Source organism: Arvicanthis niloticus, chromosome 7 (assembly GCF_011762505.2).
Source record: "Arvicanthis niloticus isolate mArvNil1 chromosome 7, mArvNil1.pat.X, whole genome shotgun sequence".
Taxonomy (NCBI): domain Eukaryota; kingdom Metazoa; phylum Chordata; class Mammalia; order Rodentia; family Muridae; genus Arvicanthis; species Arvicanthis niloticus.
This window is the reverse complement of record NC_047664.1, coordinates 47,116,823-47,137,729: the sequence shown is the minus strand read 5'-3', so window position 1 is coordinate 47,137,729 and position 20,907 is coordinate 47,116,823. Positions and strand designations below refer to the sequence as shown.

The 20,907-nt window shown below is 36.9% G+C and overlaps 1 protein-coding gene across 6 annotated transcripts in view; it reads right to left on the bottom strand.

The window, feature by feature from the left end:
* Positions 1 to 3,839: 3,839 nt before the first annotated feature.
* Positions 3,840 to 20,907, bottom strand: part of Cpeb2 (cytoplasmic polyadenylation element binding protein 2) — a 53,276-nt gene continuing 36,208 nt past the window's right edge. For all 6 annotated transcript variants that reach the window (XM_034508546.2, XM_034508548.2, XM_034508547.2 and 3 more), the window contains 6 exons: positions 15,728 to 15,898; positions 14,661 to 14,750; positions 12,313 to 12,431; positions 12,056 to 12,170; positions 9,463 to 9,644; positions 3,840 to 7,855 (listed from right to left, as the gene is read on the bottom strand). In XM_034508546.2, coding sequence (XP_034364437.1) covers positions 7,628 to 7,855; positions 9,463 to 9,644; positions 12,056 to 12,170; positions 12,313 to 12,431; positions 14,661 to 14,750; positions 15,728 to 15,898 — 905 coding nt within the window. In that variant the 3' untranslated portion in view covers positions 3,840 to 7,627. The remainder of the gene's footprint in view (positions 7,856 to 9,462; positions 9,645 to 12,055; positions 12,171 to 12,312; positions 12,432 to 14,660; positions 14,751 to 15,727; positions 15,899 to 20,907) is intronic.

Below are 20,907 nucleotides of genomic sequence, written 5' to 3'. Positions count from 1 at the left end.
TTGTATCCCGAGTGGTTTGGTGATTATCCACTGACAGACAGGGGTGTCTTCCTTTTGTCTGTTGTGACTAGGCCACATTAGCATCATAAATCGGGACATAAGGAGGTGGCTGGATTCTTTTAGGAATCATCTGTTTCCTGACAAGTTTTAAAATACAGTTTGAACTGATGTTGAGTGATATCACACAATTATAAAAAAGGAGAAAGTCTTGAAGATCTGGAATTCAGTTGCCACGGGAAATCTGAGACCTGGGTTTGCAATTTTTATGGTAGTGTCTTTCTCTCTTGTCTTACTATTGGAGCAAGCATTTGCTTTTCTAATTTCCTTAAAATACACTTTATTAGTGAGACATAAAATGAATGGGTGAGTGAGTAGGTAGAAACACATTAGGTTATTCACATGCTGAACATCGTTTGTTTGTTTGTTGTTGAGTGTGTTCATGCCTGGTACATCTGAAATGAAAACATGCGTATTTTAGAAAGTCAGTAGTAGCTGAGGGGCTGGTAAACTAGCTCAGGTGACCACATAATCCTCATAATCTCTGTTTGACCTCAAGAACCCACATAAGCAGAAGTGCACTGTGAAAAGTGTACTCCCTAAAACTTCATCCACAACACACACACACACACACACACACACACACACACACACACACACACACAATCTTAAATTTGAAAATAAGGAACAAAGTAAGTTTGCAACTTTGCTATGAGGAAGTAAACTATGTAACAATGTAAAAGTGCTAGAACCTTAAAGTGGTCACCTAACTGGAATAGAAATTGTATTACCTAATGACACATTAGCCTGCCATCTTTATCCATGACTGCTACCTAGTACCATCTTCTATTTCCTGTACATATGTCTCTCTTCCACTGATACTGGATAGTCTTCTTCTTGGTAGAATTATTATTCATATACCTTTCTTTTAAAACATGTTTGTAAGTATGAGAAAGAGACAGAGAGACAGAGACAGAGAGAGATATGCAGGAGAGGGTGTTATTTTATCCCCTGGAGTTACAGTTTTGACCTACCTGACATGGGAACTTAGAACTAAACTCTGGTGCTCTGGAAGAGTTTTTCACTGCTAAGTCATCTTTCTAGTCTCATGTGATTCTTTTAGAAAAAGTTTTTTGTTTATTTGTTGTTGTTAAACTTCTCTCACTCCTCCCTTCTCCCTCTCTTTTTCTCTTTGTTACATGTTCACGTAGATGTGTTTATGTATGTTTGAAGGCAAGGGCCCAATCTCAAGTGTTTCCAGCTAATACTTTGGTAATATCTCCCAATGAACCCAGCCCTCAGATGGCATGAGTAGCCTTTCTGGCCAATAAGCTCCCGAGAGCCTTTCTATTTCCATTCACAGAAGTGCCCACAGTACCATGGTTACCGATGCCTGCCATCATGGCTGGCTTTCTGTGTGGGTGCTAAGGATTCAAGCTTATGTCTTGATGCTTATGTAGCAGGTCCTTTACCCACTGACCTATCTTGCCTGCCCCAAACTACGTTTTCTAAAATAATGCAGAAATTTAAAACATCTTTCATATGAAATTTTTAATGAAGTCAAGTTGATTCAGGAAAAAAATTATAGCTTTCCCCCCACAATCTTGTTTGCTAGCCTGTTTTATCTTCTGCAGTATATTGTGTTTGAACTGAACTGACTCTTCATCTAATCAGAGTTCTGAAGGGGCTTGGTGGCAAAGATTCTGTTTAGTCAGTGTCCAGTGCTTAGGCTGTATCCAAAATTTATTCTTTTGCAGCTGAGTGTGGTGGCCAATGCTTGTAATTGCAGCTCTCTGGAGGTTGACTTCTACGCCAGCCTGGTTAAGGGAATTGTTGCAAAAAGAGAGAGAGAGAGAGAGAGAGAGAGAGAGAGAGAGAGAGAGAGAGAGAGAGAGAGAGAGAGAGAGAGAGAGAGAGAAAACAAAGCCAACAAAAGTTATTTTTTTTTTTGTTAATTGAAAGAGGGCCTGGCAAGTTAAATGATGTATTAGCACCAGAGAAGCCAAGACAATGTAAAAAAAAAAAATTGTTTTTGCTCTAATTTAAAACATCAGAATACAGATGAGTGTCTTTGGATTTAGTAAAATTTCAAATAAAAAATTAATACCCTGTGCTAAGATAGAGCTGAGTTCAAGCCATCATTTCTCTGGGAGGCTATGGGTGATGGTGGTGATGATGTAGGGATCACTGTGTTGACTAACCCCATTTAGAGAGTTTTGATCATATAGAATATGGGAAAATTTATCTTTTTCTTCTTAAAATATTTTTAAAAGAAAATTTGTATGTATGGATATTTTGTATGCATATACATCTGGGCATCTACTACATGCCTACTGCCTTTGGCAGCCAGAAGAGGATGACGACCTCGTAACCACAGTTACAAATGATTGTGAGCTACCATGCTAGGGATGGAATTCCGGTCTTCCGGTAAGAAGAGCCCAGTGCTCATCACTGAGTCAGTTCTGCCGGTCCAAATTTTACTTTTTGAATATAGCACTATTTTTGAATATTTATCCATGTATTTTTGGATCATATTCACTCCCTCCCCTCCCCTCCAACTCACTGTGAATCTCCTTCCATTTCCCTCTCTCAACCGGCTGGCTTGATCTTCTGCCTGCAACTGCTTCTCCTATGAGTTTACAAGGACAATGGTCCTCTTCTGTGCAAAAGGCAGTTTCTCCTCACTCCTCTCAAACTCCCAGCTTCTACAGTCATGTTTGAAAATGTATTTTCATTTTTATCCATGTTTTGTGTATCTCTCTGTGTGTGTGTGTGTGTGTGTGTTCCACATGTGTTTAGGTGCCTGCAGAGTCAAGTAAACCCAGGATCCCCTAGAATGGTAGTTTCAGCAGGGAGTGAGCTGCCCAATATGGTAACTGGAAACCAAACTCAGGTTCTCTGAAACTACAGCCAAGTTCTCTAAACCACTTCTTAGTCCCTCTTTGAGTTTCACTGCTCCTTCTTCTGTGATAACCCTGAGCCTTGTTGGGAGGCATGGTGTAGATGCCTTGAAAATACAGACTTCTATTTTCAAATACCTATTATTCTCTCTAGGAGCCTATATGCTTACAACAAGCACAAATCTTTACTACGATGGGTTACTGCTCACACTTTCTAACAAAAAACTAATAATTCTTCCTTTCACATATCCCAGAATCATGGCTTCATATGTTGGCTTCATGATGGAACTTCAACTTTATGATAAGGGAACCAGGCCTCCGGTTGCTCATTCTGTGTCTCTTTCTTGTTCCTCCTCTACACAGAGCACTGAAGAATCCATGGGATGTGCAGAGAACAAGGAGAAAGCGACTACTGGGTGCTAGCACTGTGAATCTAAAGCACCACCACTAGACCTGTTTACCAGCCTGATTAACTTCATTTTTAAAGGTTTATTTGTATGTCAGCTTGTATGGGCACGTGTATGCCATTGGCCCAGTTCCGCTGAGCTCCAGGCAGTATTTTAGCTGTCCAGCATGGTGTTGGGAACCACAGTGGAGTCCCCTGAAGAGCATCAGTACTCTCAGCATCTGTACTATCTAGCAAGCCTTGTCTTACCTGTTTTTGGAGTAAAGCATCAAGTCAGATAAGGTAACACTTCAAGGGTGCTGCAAGAGATATCTAAGGTAGGGCTAGGTGCAGGGAGGGGCATGGATACAATGTGGCTTCCAGGCTGAAATCCTGAGGAATCCTGTACAGCTAGTTCCTGGAGCCGCTCCCACCTGTACACTAAACTGTGGAGTGGCTTGAGCTTTCTTAAGATACTGATGCCTCTGAGCAAACTACAATTTCACTGCTCCTGACAGTGTGAAGGGTGTGACGTGAAGAATAAGATTTCACAGGTATGCCAATAACTTAATAGTTTATTAGTCAGTCAACAATATTACAAATATTTAAAAATTACTTAATATAAATAGTTGGCAGCAAACTATTCCATTACAGAGTTAAATTACCAGTACAACAGACAGACTGGAGATTTAGACACCTGGAAGATAACAATAAAATAAACTAAATTATTTAACAAAAATTTTAAGCTGAAGGCGTTTTACCTAGTGTCCATAAAAGCATGGGTTCTCTTTTTATTTAGAAAAAAATAAAAAACGGCTTTAACACCCCATTAGGAATATAAAATAAAATCAACTGAAAATATTAATTTGCATATCAAAGAACCATTTATAGTTACAATCCAAACACTCCATAAACCACTTGTGCGATTCTATACAGAAACTGGGAATTAGAAACTAGTTGCTTTAATATTACAAAGATTTCAGCTCCAAAAATAATTCAACATAAAATAAACTTTAGCAATTAGTGTCATAAAATTATATATTTTCACATAAAAATACAAAATAATATTAATGACAAGAATATGAAAAATTATTCCAAGTATTTTACTACTATTAAAATAAAATAAAACCCAAAAAAACAAAATAGAAATATGCATGAAAAAAGTCTCTCCTTTTGTTAGCAAAACACTATCCAAAATAACTACAATCATTTACATCAGTACAAAGATTTCTGGGTTTAAAAAATAGTTGCAATGACAAAAGGGGCATCTTTTCTGACAGTAAAAAATGACACTGTGGATAAAGTCTGCAAAATATGCAATGAAAAAAATAAATTTGCATTAAAAAGGTTTACACTGTATCTTTATACAAACATTAGAAACAGTATTGCACATCACAACACAGAATCGAGGTTAGTCAGCCTTCCAAAATGTGTTATATTCAAGTTTTGTGGCATCTTTGAGGAGAGGCTCGTGCAGCCAGATGCAACAGGGATAAAATATCAAGTGTTTTCCATACACAAATATATAAATGCTAAATGTTTCCTTCTTAACAAAAAGTGTGGATTTTTAAAGTACTTTTTCCTCCACAGTCATTCATACTTTTGGGCAGCAATATGAACATTTAGGGAACACAAATGAAGAAGCTTTGAAAATACAAAAATACAATCAAAATTAATAATTTTCTACAAAAATAGTAAAATAAATATGATCTGTAAATTAAAAAAAACTCTAATACAGTGTTTAACAGTTAGAAAATAAGAATGTAGTACATAAAAGGAAAAATAATCCCCAAACAAACAGAAAATGAGACAAATCAGAGGTAGGGGAGAGGCAGGGAGGGACACAGTATAAGACCAATGAGCTTTGTCCTAACAGGAATGAAGGTGACAAGAACCAGCATTTCTGTCATGTTCACCCTGGTAGGAGGAGGTGTTTCTCTTACATTTCCCTTCATTTCAAATATTTACTTCCGTTTAAGAAGGGGAAATGATTTTCGGCATCTCCAATTATTTTATCATATAATTTATTTTAGAGTTCATTATTTAATACATGAAAAGGCTCTTCAGTTTTAAACATTAAGCAGAAATTATGAAAATAAAGTTTAAAAATCTGCGAAATTAAATATCTAAATAATTAACATTGCAAAACTACTGATTTCTTTTCTAAATTCCAAAAATTGAGGTATAGCAAAGGAGATGTCATCAGTCAAAAAAAGGGTGCCATAAAATAGCTGACTGTTGGAAAAATCTCTCACAGAGATATAAAAATAGTGCATAACAAATGTCAAAATGGATCAAGGTCTGGCAGGGCGAGGGTAGAAAAGAATGTTCCAGAGACTCTGGAGGGTCCTGGGGAGAAACAGCTGGGACACGGACAGATAACTTAGTAAAGAGTTCCTCTGAAAACAGCGTCAACGTCAACACTAAAAACTTGAGCCACAACCACAATAAAACAGCAGAGTTAGACATGAACCACGCATTTTTACAGTACAAAAAAGCATACCATCGACAACCAATGTTGAGATCAGCACTTTGCTCATGTGAAGGATTGTCCCAAGGGTTTGCTACACAGGCCACACCCTTGCAATTTTCTCTCTTTAGAGTCAAAAATCTTAGTTCTGCATTAAAAAAAATAAAACAACAACAATAACAACAACAACAGAAAACAACATTTACCATGTGGGGTGCTTTGCTTCGACTGCAGGGTAACTCCTACATTATTACCACAGCGGCTAGCTGCTGTTAGGATGCTCTAAAGAGGAAAACCACCACGAACGAACGATGTTCTAGGTCAGAACTGTGCATGTTTCCACGCAACTCCCTCAATAAGGATAAAAGAAAAAAAATGCAAGCAAAGTCATTACTGAAATTCCTTCATCAAAGTTTTAAAAAAGCAATTCTTAACCATTAAGAATAACAATGCTCCATGCAACAGTGACCCCAGTTTAGACAGAAGACCCCATATACATAGGTCAAACATGTAAGCAAATTTAAGCCAGATTTCACCATTGTCTTAAAGGTAAATTTTATGCAACTAGCCATCTGTTATATTTTCCCATCTCCATTTTGACTTCACTAAAGTTCTGTGTTCTTCTATAAAACCCTCTTTTAAAGTATGGGCTTTTTATGGGTCTCACATTCGGTGACTGGTTAGCAGTGTGCTGGCCATCTTTGGTTTTTAAAGGATGTTTTAACCATGAACTATCAAAGGGGCTAAAATCAACTTTCTTTAAAATTCCTGTGTTTTTCTTTTATTCAATCTTTTATCTATACTATATCACTGCACATGAATTAGAACCGCACATCACAAAATTGCACAGGGATTACAAATATTACATCCAGTCTGCATAAAATCGAATTCCACTACTGACCAGATCACAAAATGGCTGCACTCTCTAATCTAAAACTAATTTGCATATTGTACACATGTAGGACAACATTTTTAACTTGAAGTCACAATAATGCATGCAAGTTTGCTTTTTTGTAAAGAAACAAATTTTCTAATTTGTTCATGCTACCTAGATTCAAGAGAGCTTTTTGAACATCTGCAATACCTCACCTCGTTAGTTAATGTCCAAGTGCATGCATATGGTGGACACAGGTAAGTAAACATGCATTGTTTCACATTCTAAACTATGGCAGTTCCGGCCATATTGTGCTGCCTGCATTGCATCTGCAATGCAGTGTGTCTCTAACGTTTTCAATCCCGTATTAATAGGTGACATTTACACATAACACCTATATAGCAGCAAAGCTAATACAGCTTGTGATTAAAAATGTTTAAAAATAGCTAATAAATCAGATTATCTTGAGGTATTATTTCTTGCAAGTCAAAATGGAGAGCAACAAAATCAACCCTAATTTTTAGTTTATGTACACACTGAAAACAGCAACAATAAAAATAAGCATTTGTAGCAGACATATTCCATCTTCACTATTATTTTGCTACCTTTGGTAAAGTACTGGGGCAGATCTTGAAGTTAAAAACCCATGTTAAGAAATAAGTGCACGCTTCACCCACTATATAGCAGCAGACTGTGTTGCCCCTACGCAAAACATTCTCATATCTAATTTTAACTTTACATATAAAAATAACTTGGAGAAAATACAAAAAAACATTTTATTTTAACATGAAAATATCACAAAAATTAGTAAGCCTGAGATGTAGGGTTTTGGTGAAAAACAAGAGGCTTGTAGTGTTTTGGCTGCTGATAACGATGCATGTATCGAGAGCTGGGTGAGAAGCAGAAGAATGCACTTATTTCTTCTGCACGTCAGTGTCTTCAGCACAGTAAGCCACATGCACCCTTTCCTTTCTTGTTAGACGGAGGCCAGTTTGCTATACTTAGTTCCAGCGGAAGTGGATCTGACGTGGGCGATCAGCACCTTCCTTCACCAATGGCTTATGGAACTCGCGTCCTGCACGAGAGTGGATATTTGCCCAACAAAACTCACAGTAATACTGCAGGCAGGTGACATTGGCACAGAAAAAGGGGGCAAATTTCCCACCACAGCGCGCACCCTGGCACTCGTCACACATCTGGTCATCTAGCACATATGGCTTCACCTCCACCTAGAAACAGACAAGAAAAAAAATCTCAGGAGTCTGCTTCAGAAATACAGATTTGGAATGATTTTAACTGATCATAGTGTTCGAGAGAAAGAAGAGGCAGTAGGCAGTGTCTTGTGGAATCAACTTCCCCAGGAACGAGGCTAAATGCAAGCCAGTTTGCTCCTGTGCTGACGACATTGTGTATCAGGTTTCATGTTATAACTGGCTGGGAGCTTGAGGAGTTAAACACTCATTCATTTATTTACTTCAACACATTTCCTTCAGGGGTCGCTAAGTGCTAGTTTACTATATTGTCCAAAGACAAAAGTCCCTTTAAAGATTTAAGACATTCTTCTCTTACTTTTGTAATATCTTTGAAACATCTGTATGCTAGCATTAATACTTTTGAATTGTGAGCAAAACTCATAAGGGATTATCAGCTCACTATGAAAAACTAATTTCTTCTCATATTTTTCCTTTATTCTAGGATCATAAGCAGATGAAACTCAAGAGCCAGCCTAGGACTACAGCAGCCTCTACACTGCAGGTTATAGCTGCACCTTGCTTGCAATAACTGCTGCAAACAAGCCAGAACTGTGGCTAATGAGATTCAGGGCATGTCCAGACTTCTTCTTAAACTCTTAAGAAATAAAACCTCACTGTGAAGGATTGACTCAGCAAATGATGTCTGATTTGAGCTGGCTCTAGATAACAGACTCTCTTGACCTCCTTCCACATGTTTAAACGGAGAGTGATAGACTGTTGGGGTTGGGAGGGTTAAATTCCACATGGATGAAGAAAGACCTGGGATGCCCTGGGAAGCAGTGGCAGATGCTTTCAGCTGCAGCGCCTGTCTTGGAACTTTATGAACGAAACTCCTAGGCTATTGTCTCTGGCTGACTGTATGGTGTCAGTATTTTAGAACAGCTATGTACAATTCACAGATTTTAGCATGAAACAGGTACATAAATCATTAGCTTGTTCTCCTGTTTTAGATGGTAACCAGTGTTCAGTTTTTCAGCAGGACAGCCTTTCAGCTGTCATTCACAAGACTTCTCAAAGCTGCTACTCTGATGACCCAAATTTATGTTACTAATGGACTAATGTTTTCAATTTTAGGTTAAATGATTTACAAAAATATATACAGTGTCTGAATTTTAGTTTTTATAAATGAAAAATTTAGCTTTTAACTAGCACTTCCCAATTTCTTTAAGCACCTGTGCACACTTGAAGTCCTTAACCCAAAGACTAATTTGCACTCCGTCCCATGTTATAACTTTAGAAGGTGGCACAGAGAACTGTTTACCAGAGATTATAGTAGGCACCAGGCTTGGTTCCAAGCACTTTGTTTTGGGCACAAGCTTGTATAAAATGCCTCCACACCTAAGCAGGTAGTTGGGACTTACTGGCTGATAAAAAAAAAAAAAAAAAAAAAAAAAAAATTGACATGGCTTTACAATCACATCTATAATGCCTTTAAAGTTCACCAAGAAATTTGCATTTCACAGATATGCCAGTAAGAGACAAAGGGAGCTAAAAGTGTTTGGGCCATATTACTAACTCCTTATGGTGAAAGCACCTACTAAGTAACAAGTAAGACACAGATGACTTCCCAGTGTGTAACTTACACGTTTATCAATGTCACCATGCTGAAGCTGAACAAATCGAGCACTGATGGCAGCAATGTAGCTCTGCTGATTGGAGAAAGCAACTCGCCCAGCACCTTTTGGGTATTTTAGTTCTGGATCTGTATCGATTCCCGCATAACACACACCACCATACAGCCGGTCCATGATCATAGCAAGTTCCACTTCAAAAGGAAAGACGTTCACATTCAAGGTGAGAAGACAGTAAATTAACAACTGCAAATCAAGAGAATGCTAACACAAAGCAGCTGTTAGGAGAGAGCCTGAGAGCCAGAGCTTTGCACGTGCCAGCAGGCATTCTATCACTGAGTTATATCCTCAACCTTAAAAACCAAACCAAAACAATAAACCCCAAACCACCTGCTTACTGTGAAGTTAGACTCATTACCACCGTATGCACTGTCTTATAATCTGGCAAAGAAACAGTGTCATGTTCTTTTTTAAACCTCAGCTCTTTTTTCTGTGCATCTCTCATTCACTTTCTTTCTAGAAGGGCGCAGCTTTGCCTCCTCTCCCTTCTGCAGTGCAGCTTTTCTCTCACTCTCACTTCTACCTGCAGTTTCCTTTTCCTTAAGGATCGTCCTCTTCTACATGAAAACCCTGTCCTCTCTGACAGGCAATGCAGGTTGGAGGGACCCACTGCATGGTGAGGGAGGCCAGACCAGCTCAATCATTCTGGTGACCAATGGCAGAGACCTGTAGCCAGACTGGCCTCATATCTGCCTATTCAACCTTAATGATCAGATTAGCAGCCTATGACTCCACTTGAATTGTTCTTGTTAAGATCAACTTTCCCTCTGGATAAGTCCAGTGTTCAGTCTCCCTGCTGGCAGTCCTGATCATAGCTAATCTATTCCCTTGTCTGGAAATATTTTTCCATTCCTCTGATAATTCACTCCACTGATGACTTTTTAGTCTCACTATTCAATGTCAGAACACCTTAAGGCTCCATCTCTATACCTTTGTCTATACTCCAGAGTGGGTATCTCTATTCTATGATATGTATTTAAGTATCCCCTGTGTTTGTACCTTTAAGCTTCTGAATTTGTACAAATTTGTGGAATTTGAGTTCCACACTCATAAAAGCAACTGTCTACCAGACAACTTCTTGTGATCTCACAACACACAGCACATTACAAAGGACCACACATAAACACAATCTTCCTCTAGTTCATGAAACATGTTGCAATGAGTTTTTGGTGACTCAATTGTGAAAGAGACAGACAGGATCAAGTTTCATTATTTTTACCTCCAGCATACAGATCATCTCATGGAGCTGCTTTTCAGAACACAGTGAGAATCCAATCTGCTCACTTCCATCAGTCATTTGTGTTTAAAAGCTACTATCATGTTTCATTTGGTTTATGGAAAAAAGCTTATCTGCTTGTCTTTGATCCCTTCTCTCCCATTTATTTCCAAACCACTAGAAATAATTATTTTATAAAACACCATACTAGAACCACATGGTTTAACTGAAATTTCTACTTCAGACTTCTGAATGGGGCCATAAACTTATATTGAGAACCCAGACACCACCTTCTTTAACCTGCCCTCCTTTGCTGTTTCTCACAGCTACGTACAAGGTAAGCAACCACCCAGCAGCTTCAGACTGAAGATGGGATTCAGCCTTGTGTTTTCTGCCCAAGTATTCAAGTATTTGTTCACCTGGTTCCTTGCTGCCATACATGAGGCCCTTATCCGTATTTACTAAAAGCCTGTTTTCCCTCATAAATAATCATCTCGTGTGGGCTTTCAGAAATCTACGTGATTATGCATCTCTTTTGGTTAAAAACTCCTCTTGTTCTGAGGATAAATATGAACTAGTCCATTAGACTTGCATGATCTAACTTTTATTGATATTTTTAAACATATTTTAACATCTCTCCTATCATTCTCTGCATTCCCAGGTCAGACACTCTGCTTTATAGAGTCCCTCCATGAATATACTCTGCTCTGCACTCAAGACTTCCAGACATGCTCTTCCAAGGGTTTGGAACATTTGTCAGCAACACACTCCTCACCAATGGTCCTACTGCCAAACTCTAGAAATCATTTTTATCAGCTCATATATCTTTTAGATATCACACTATAGCATATTCTAAACATGAACATATATAAACATATATGTACACACACACACACACATATATATATATATATATATATATATATATATATATATATATTTCAATTGCCACATACATATATACTTCTATTCTCAGTCATCATTCTTTGCAGCAGCTAACAAATTCCTTAAGCATTTACATGTGTGACTAGATAATTTGTAAGTCCCTGACTTGAAGAGGCTGCTTTCAGAGACAGAAATCACTAGCCTTTCAGATGGTATGATACTATATAGAATACATATACAGTAAATTTACACATCTATAACTATATCCTACTGGATATCCTTCAGATTTTTGGTTCCTGGTTACTGAGAAACAGACCTTTATAATTCATTCATCTAAAATACTAATTTAGTTAATAATTCAAATGCAGAAAAATACATACTTCCATAGATTCCAAAGTCAAGAAAATAAGAATCCACTATTTCTGACTCAGAGATTCTACTTACCAGCCCTTAATGGCCTAGGAACACCTCCAACAAAAATTGTTTTTCGGGGATCCAAAGGCTGAGAACCATCCATGACGAAATCACTATCACTTAAATTCCAAGGACGAATTTGAACCTAGGGAGAAAATTACATTTGCTCTTACTTCTTTTATTGTTTAATTTTTAAAAATGCAGTCTTAAATTCTTAAACAATAATTTTAAAATCCTGTTTTGAAAGCCTGTCTTTACAGGACATGGGTCACGTGGTGTTTACTCACAGGTTTGTCTTTGATAGTAGGGCTGGAAACGCACAAGTAGAGCTTCCCATCCTCTTCAATGCAAGCGTCAATGAGCGCCTGGACTGAGCTCTCTTCTTGAAAGAGGAGGAATGCATAGCCTAGAATAACCGTGAAAAGTGATGTGCATGTCAAACAAGTGATTTTACCTCAACTTCAATACTGTTGAAACATAAATAAAACCCATCAAATAGGTTTGAATCATCTTATCTTCCACAGAAGAACACAATATCCCATGGAACATACACAAAGACTTGGGAAGTAGGGGAAGAGAGAAAGAGAGAGACGGAGAAAGACTGATGGCAGCCCTGACAGGGTCCTATGGCAGTCAGTGTACACTACCACAGTCAAGTCTAGTAAAACAATCCCTCTGATTCCAAGATACAATGGTGATTATGAGGTCAAGGTATACTCAGAACTCAAGGCTCTGAAGCAGTACAAAAGTGCAGCATTTGATAAAGTATTTGATTGCATTAAAAAACCATCAAGTCATTAAACATAGCTGCACCAAGAGAGACTGCCATAGATAAGACTATGCAAGATTAAAACTACACTTGAGTCATTTATAATTGGTAGAAAAACTATAAATATTCTTTAAAAAAAAGGACTAGTTTTTTTTAGGGAGTTAATTTCAATATAAACTAAGTTTCAAAGAAAAATTTCTGTAAATATTCTATAATAACCAACCTCTAGATCAATATGCTAAAATAACACTTTAAAGTAAAAATTTTTAAATTTTGTGATGTTTAATATTTTAGTATTACTTATTTTTAAAATGCCTTAAATTTTATATTTGAAGTTTTTAATATTTTGCCACTAGGAAAGATACAGCCATCATCATAATTAAATTATTATAAGTAAATACAAACACAAAACAAAACAAAAAGCATTAGGCAATATTCCAGGACAGAAGCTCATGACAAGGAAACACTACACAGAGAAGTACTAGAGCAGACCATAGAGCTTAGAAGAGGACGAGAAATACCAGAAGCAGCTAGAGAGATGTGAGATCTGGGTGCACTTTGGAGGTGGTACAACCAGATGAAGTGCTAACTCCACTGCACTGACTTTCCTAGTGGCTGCACTGGGTCTGCTCTGTCCCCAGCAGTGAATTAATAGGTGAAGAGGGATCTTCTTTCCCATATCACCACAAGCATTTGCGGTCTTTTGTTTTCTTAATTATCATTCTTATTAGGGTGAGATGGAATCTCAAAGTAGTTGTAATCCGCATTTCTCTGATGATTAAACTGTCAAATGCTTTTAAAATGATTTGCTGGCCATTTGTAGTTTTATTTGTAGGAATAAATCTATTTCTTTAGTTCCTATGTCCATTTTTTTGTTGGGTCATGTGCTTTCTTTCTTGTTGGTCTGTTATTTTGAGTTCTTTGGATAGTCCAGATATTAATCCATGTCACATGTATAGTTGTAAAGATTTTTCTCCCATTCAGTAGGCTGTGTCTTGGTTTGACTTCCTCCTTCAATGTACAGCTTTTACATTTCATTAGGGTGGGGGCCTGTCTCCAGGGCTCCTGGAGTCCCACTGAGGCAGGCCTTCCCACACTCCTGCTTGGAAGGTTTCGCTACTTCTCCTGGCAGTTTACTTTTTTATTAAGAGGGGAGTTTAAAAACAGTATTTGAGAGATGGGGTGGAGAGGGAAAACAAAACCAGTATTTGACAGTGAGTTAGAAATAACCCCCAGTTATTTCCCCAATGCTGTGTCAGACTATAACCCGAAGACTTGTGTGTGCCTAGTAATATTTAGGTACTTAAATGGTTTTATTTGTATAAAATATAAATGAGTCATTTTATGTGCATCTTGACTCATAGCATTGAAAATACTTTTCTGTAAGTTTGAATCCAAATTACTTATAAAATAATGCTTTAGGAAGAGAAATATTCAAGCATATATTCATTTTAACTCATTAGATCATTAGAAAATTATGAGGAAACTGTCAATCTTCTGATTCTTAAATGGCTTCAAGTAAACTGAAGTAGCTCTTAGAATCACTCTGCCTTGCTCAACTCAGGCTAATAGTCTCTCCAAAGTGTTAACTTTTTTAAAAGATCATTTTATTATTTGTGTGTATGTGGATGTCAGAGAACAACTTTTAGGAATCAGTTCTCTCCTTCTATCTTTATGTGGGATCTACGGTAGAACTCAGGCTTGTGTGAAAAGAGCCTTTACTGGATAAGTCATCTTCCAGGTCCATAAATCGCTAGCATTTATATAAAGGTACTTACAATCAATTCTAAAAGAAAGCCCCAAATAATTGATATTATTTCTTTTGCTCTCATTCAACCTAGCAAATATTAATAATATACCTCTTACCTTTTGGTGGAAAATAGGACTTGCTTTCTGCTTTATGAGGCCAATCTACTACCAAAGGTCCAAATCTTCGGAAGCTGGCAGTGATTTCATCTTAGGAGACAGAATGTGCATCACAAATTAGTTCCAAAGATTCATTCCAAGAAACTCCATATTTCTAAGTACTTGGAAATTTTAATGTCAAAAGCATCAAAAAGCTTAAGATTAAGTATAATGTCAACAGGAAATATATCCAGTGCTCTTATTAAAACATGTAAAATTTAGCCATTTTCATCTAAATAAATTCATTTTAAGCAGCACACTAGCTATACTAATGTATGCAATGTGAATCCTAACATTTCATAGTTCACCTGAATATTAACAGCTTTGTAGTATACCCAAATCATAACTAGCATTGGAATAAAACATGTTATTATCAAGTTAACTGAAACAGCTATTGGTGGTCACAAGTAAAACCATGTTTTTGTTGGGATAAGATATACTAAAACAAGGCTAGCTGTAATGTCAGTAAAACAGACCAAGGTTAACATAAGCCAGATAGTTTCACTTATATTCAGTACCATATGGTCAATTTCAATGACCTACTCTAATATATGTCACAATATGCAGAATACATTTGCAGAGATATAAACCATGCTGAAAATTATCTACAAATTTAGCAATATCTTCTCTGTAGGCTATTAATGAATTAGTAGATGTTCCATAACATTACAAAAATAGTTTACATATTTTTACACGTTTACCTCAAGTTACTTTTCTTTATTGTATATTTTTATACATTTACTATCATTTGTATAATACTAATCTATTTTATGTTGTTTCTACTTTATTGGATTTTATACTGTGTTTCTGTATCTTTAAGTAAACTGATATGACTAGAACACTGTGTCCTTTATTAAAACACTCATAGTAGCATTATATATATGATAAAAAAAAACCTACTAGACCTTAAAAAGTACTTATTCAATACCTTCATATTTCAACAGCTCAAAATTACATTTTACTCTGGTGGTTTTTTTTTTGTTGTTGTTGTTTGTTTTTTGTCTGATTTTAAAGCAGGATAAACTTACCTTCATCAATATCTGGAGGAAGCCCACCAACAAAAACTTTTCGAGAGAAGCGTTCTATTCGTTCTCCATTTTGATGAGCTGAATAACATGTTGGTGAGTTTAAAACACCAACTTGATCACTGTGACCATCATCCAACAAGCTATCATCTATTGGAAATAGGGAAGATCGACCTAAAATATAAGAACAAACATAAACTGAATCTCATATGTTAAAAAGTGATAATAAAGTCAAACATATCGATGTCAAACTTAAAGGGTTAGACACTAAGATGACACTGGCATAAAAATGAATGGAAATACAGACAGTACAGAGAGAAGTGATTTCAGTATGACTTAGAAATAAAGTCACCGAGCTATGGAAGTGGTTCGGGAGCAGATGCTTGCCTAATATAGATGGGGCCCCAAGTCCAATCCCCAGAAACAAATGGAAAAGAAGAGTCACATGACAATAACTACAGCACATAAGAAGGAATAAATCTACTAGCTCATTTCAAATTTTTATGGATTGCAGCAAGAAGCTAATGTATAAGAAGCACTTAGGTCTGAATGTACAACAAGATTCTTTAGAAACTGGTGGTAGAAAGGAAACATCGTTAAGTCAAACAGGTAAGAGGACACTGTGAAAGAAACAAAACAGAAAAACACCAAGAAAGCAAGATGCTACAGAAAGCTGCAAGCTGCACTTGTCTATAGTTTTGAAGCAAGTTATCACATGTGAAAAGTACAACCTTGTGAAGTAATGCTGATGTCCTGTATGCTCTCACAAGATAAAATGGAATGGCTCACAAGATAAAATGACCTGATAAAATATAGTACCCTTATCCTCAAGAAATATACACATACACAAGGTAAGATCTATACATTTAAGGATGACACATATCTGTAAGAAAGCCTCAAAATGCTTGACAGGAAGTAGAGTAGAGGAAAGCAATAGCACACTGAATACCAAGGAAAGTTCTTAAATCTACAAGGGTACTAGATAACACCTGGCTGGAACATGCAGAGCCAGAGTAAAAGAAAATCCCTTTGAAGATAAAAGAATTTATCCTTGAAAGAATACGTTTTACTTAGTAGGTGGGGGAAAAACAACACAACAAAACAAATAAGCAAACAACAACCACTACCAAATAACTACCTGGGTTCAAGAGCCCCCAGAAAAAATATAACTTTCTATGACCGAGAAAGACAAATGAGCAGCTGAGATTTAGGGAGGCTCAAAACTACAAGGAAGGCAGAAAAAGAGGGGATGGGAAATAAAAGAAAAACAACGGAAAGGAGAGAGACAAAGAGAGTCATATGTTGGCTAAATATAAAGGAGTAACTGTCAAACACAGGCACAAGGAGGGCATGTGTTAAACCACATGAAAAGTCTCAAGTACTGATTGCGTGCTCAGAAACAAATGCACAGAGAAGGTGGAAACAGAGTACAGAAAAGAGAGTGATCTTTTCAAGAAAACAGATTTCCAAGAAAAAAAATGTGCACTATAACTGATGAAAGTTCCAGAGAGCTCTGAAGAAGGCAGCTCCTCAGCAAGCACGGAAGGCATGGGACTGTCATCATGGAAAGGAGGAAGAAAGAGGGAGGAAGCAAAAACAGCACTAGCACAGAAGCAGCGGACAAAGGTCAGGAGGGAAGAAGGCGAAAAGAACCATCAAGCAAAATGAAATGATAATTTTGAGAAATAAAAACTGTGTTTGAGGTTATCTGCATATGTGATGGCAGCAGTCTTCACTAAGCTGTGTGGGTGTCACATGCAGTGATATGTGTACTGTCCATGTTTAGTACGATACAGACATCAAAGGAAGCCTCGTCTTCAGAAATGTATTATAGAAGGAGCAAAGTTAACGATGCAGACAAGCTGTTCTTTGAAGATTAAATGAAGGATATATTTTTAGAACAAAGCGACAAGCATACATTCTGTATAACATGCACCTTAATCTAGAAATACATAAAATATTAACATGTTACCATTTTGAAATAACCCATGGTGATGTGATATAAGTAAAGAAAATTAGGAACATGGCATCCTGTGAGGAACTGGCTGGGGAAGGAGGGATGAACTACATACCTGTGGCAATGAGCTAGCCAGTCTAAAATGGAGTCCACAGGAAAAATGCCACACCATGCTAAAGATTCTACAAAGTTGAGCATTGAATGAGACTAAAAAGTAGGCAGAATGAACCCCTGAGATAATACTATTCATCTGACAGCATCTGAGACCTACAGCAGACATCTCTTATTTTGCTGTAACATGCCTACTGACACACCAACAGCGCCAGTCTATTATGGAAAACTAGTTTCTTCTGGTCAAGAAGATGGAATCTCTGGCTTGTGTGGAGACCTAACTCTTCAAGCTATCCAAAACATAACCAGACTAGTCTAGTTGTGCTAGGCAATCACCTGGCCAAAGTCCACCCTCAGAAGGTACATTTACTACAATCCATGGTAAAGAGATTGGTGGAATAGTCACCCCTTTAATGAGATAATATACTTTTCCTTCCTAGAACCCTTGCCATCTAGCACAGTCCTTATGGGATGTCATCAACTTTGGCTGGGTCTATGCACCAGTCACAGAAAGGTCTAACTATGCCATTCTACTTCCTTTCCCTATGCTCACCAGACCCTAAGTATCTGACAGCATCTGAGACCTACAGCAGACATCTCTTATTTTGCTGTAACATGCCTACTGACACACCAACAGCGCCAGTTCATCTTTTCTGGCAAGTCAGGCTTCCTCACTCTTTCTCTATAGCTTCTCTCCCCACTAAATGCTTATTCATGGTGTACTTTACTAAACTTTGCATTAACTAAAAGGTCCTGACTATTTTCCTCCTCTTATCTGCTTCTCTTCCTCTGGGCAGCTGCTGAAATTAAGGCTTGTCTTCTCTGAGGGTTCTCTTTTAAACTCTAATAAAATTTGGTTTTGCTTGACTTTCAAATTTTTCTTGCCTTTTAATTCTTTAATCTGCAAAGTAAACAAACCTACTCACACACCCCTACATGCTACCCTGCCTGATTATTACCACCAGTTTACTTGATTTTATTTCTGTTACTATGAAAGCCACATAAAGTCTTCCACACTGGAACCCATCAGTAGAAGCAGTCTGAAGCAGTGTTCCTGGGCTGTGGCCACTCAAATTTAATTCCCACATAAGCTATCTTTTCTTCCTTTTTAGGTGAGAACTGTGTTTGTGGCTGATGGTATATATATATATATATATATATATATATATATATATATATATATATATATATGCACACACACACACACACACACACACACATATATATATGTTGGATGTAAGTGTGTAAAACTTATAGGTTCCAACAAAAGAAGCAAGATCCTACAGGAAACAGGAATTACTCAACAGATAACATCAATTAAAGTTGAATTTTAATTGTTCTGAAAGACATCCATTCTGAGTAACTATTAATTTAAATTTCTAAATTTCCTTTGCTAGCAGAAATAAGGGTCAAAAAGAAATAAATGTTTATATTTTCTTTGAGATGAATAGAAAAAAATTCTTCAACTTTAAATTATAGGTCAAATATCCCATCTTTTAGAGATGTCTGAACACTTGGGGCAGGAATGGCTCTTGTTTTGCTATTTCTTAGAATTTGGATTTTCAGATTAGAGGTACTCAACCTGTTTGTCTGCCCTTCCTTCCTTCCTTCCTTCCTTCCTTCCTTCCTTCCTTCCTTCCTTCCTTCCTTCCTTCCTCCCTCCCTCCCTCCCTCCCTCCCTCCCTTCCCTCTATCCTCTCTTCATCCTTTTTCCCCATCCTTCCTTTTTTCCTTTGATAAATCAATATCTATTAAATATATACCAATTAGTATTAGTTGTACACTAATTAATTGCCCAACTTATTTTATTTTATTGAAGAAATCTATATTTTAAAGAGAATAAGATGATTAGAGAAACAACTGCTTAAATTCAGGGAAATTAAAATGACTAATCCAAATGCTGGACTGAATTTAGACATACTAATAGTGCTAGTATTTTGCACACAATTTCATTTTCAAGTAATTTTATGCAAACTTAACGGACAATAAATACAATAAATAAAAGTCTAAATGACTTTCATTTTGATAAAAAAGGACATCACAAATATTTAGAATCTAAAGAGAAATAAGAGGTGACCTAAAGCGACTTAAGATTTTTATGAACTACAACATGATACATATACTTATGCAACAAACACACTGCAACAATACTAGCCAGTCAGTAACTGAGTACTGTGCTTACTGTAACCATACAACACAATGGCTTAAGAACATTTCCCATACTAGGCACACACACACCAGAATCTTCATTTTTAGAAAACAGTGACTATTGTATTTAAAAAAGTCAAAAAAAAAGAATGAATTTTAATACTCATCTGAAAGAGAAAGTAACAGAATATATAGATTGTTGATTAAAAAGATTAGTATATATAAAGATACTCCAAGTTCATCATTTTAATCATTAGGAAAATTAAGCTGGATGCATAATAATGTTGGTATTTTAGTAGGAAACTCTTAAGTCTCCTTGCAACAATTATAATTAAAGTTATACATTTCAAACTGATATTAAAAAGGATTAGAAAATACATGGGTTTTGTTGTTGTTCTATCTATAAGCTTGGCTGTTTCCCCTGCTCCTTCTTATGTACCTGTGTGGACAGTGTGGGTGCACACATATGTATGCATGCCCTGCCCCTTCTTATGTACCTGTGTGGACAGTGTGGGTGCACACATATGTATGCATGTCAGAGAAGCTGATGCTGACGCTGATGTTGGTGCTCTGCTAACATACTCAGGTACTGTTGCGCTAGACTTTTCAGATTTCGAACTTATTCTGGAACTTCAGAACAAACATTTCTCAGCATGATAATGTGAGGGTATGGGATAAGCTAATCATTTTATAGATTGACTCTAAGCAGGATTCTTCAATTTTTATGAATCATTCCATAATTTTATATATAGAATATTATTGTAAAATTTTAAAAATATGAAAGTACATATATTTAAAGTTAATGGGAATCTGAACATTCTTCCTATTTTCCAGGATGAAAGCCGTAAATAGCCTACAGATGCAAGGATTTGTATCAAGACAGTAGAGGTAGGTTCAGGCTTGGTTTCTCTTGAGTACCACCAGTTTGAACAAGGAGTTACTTATCTGGTATGTTCCTCCAAAGAAG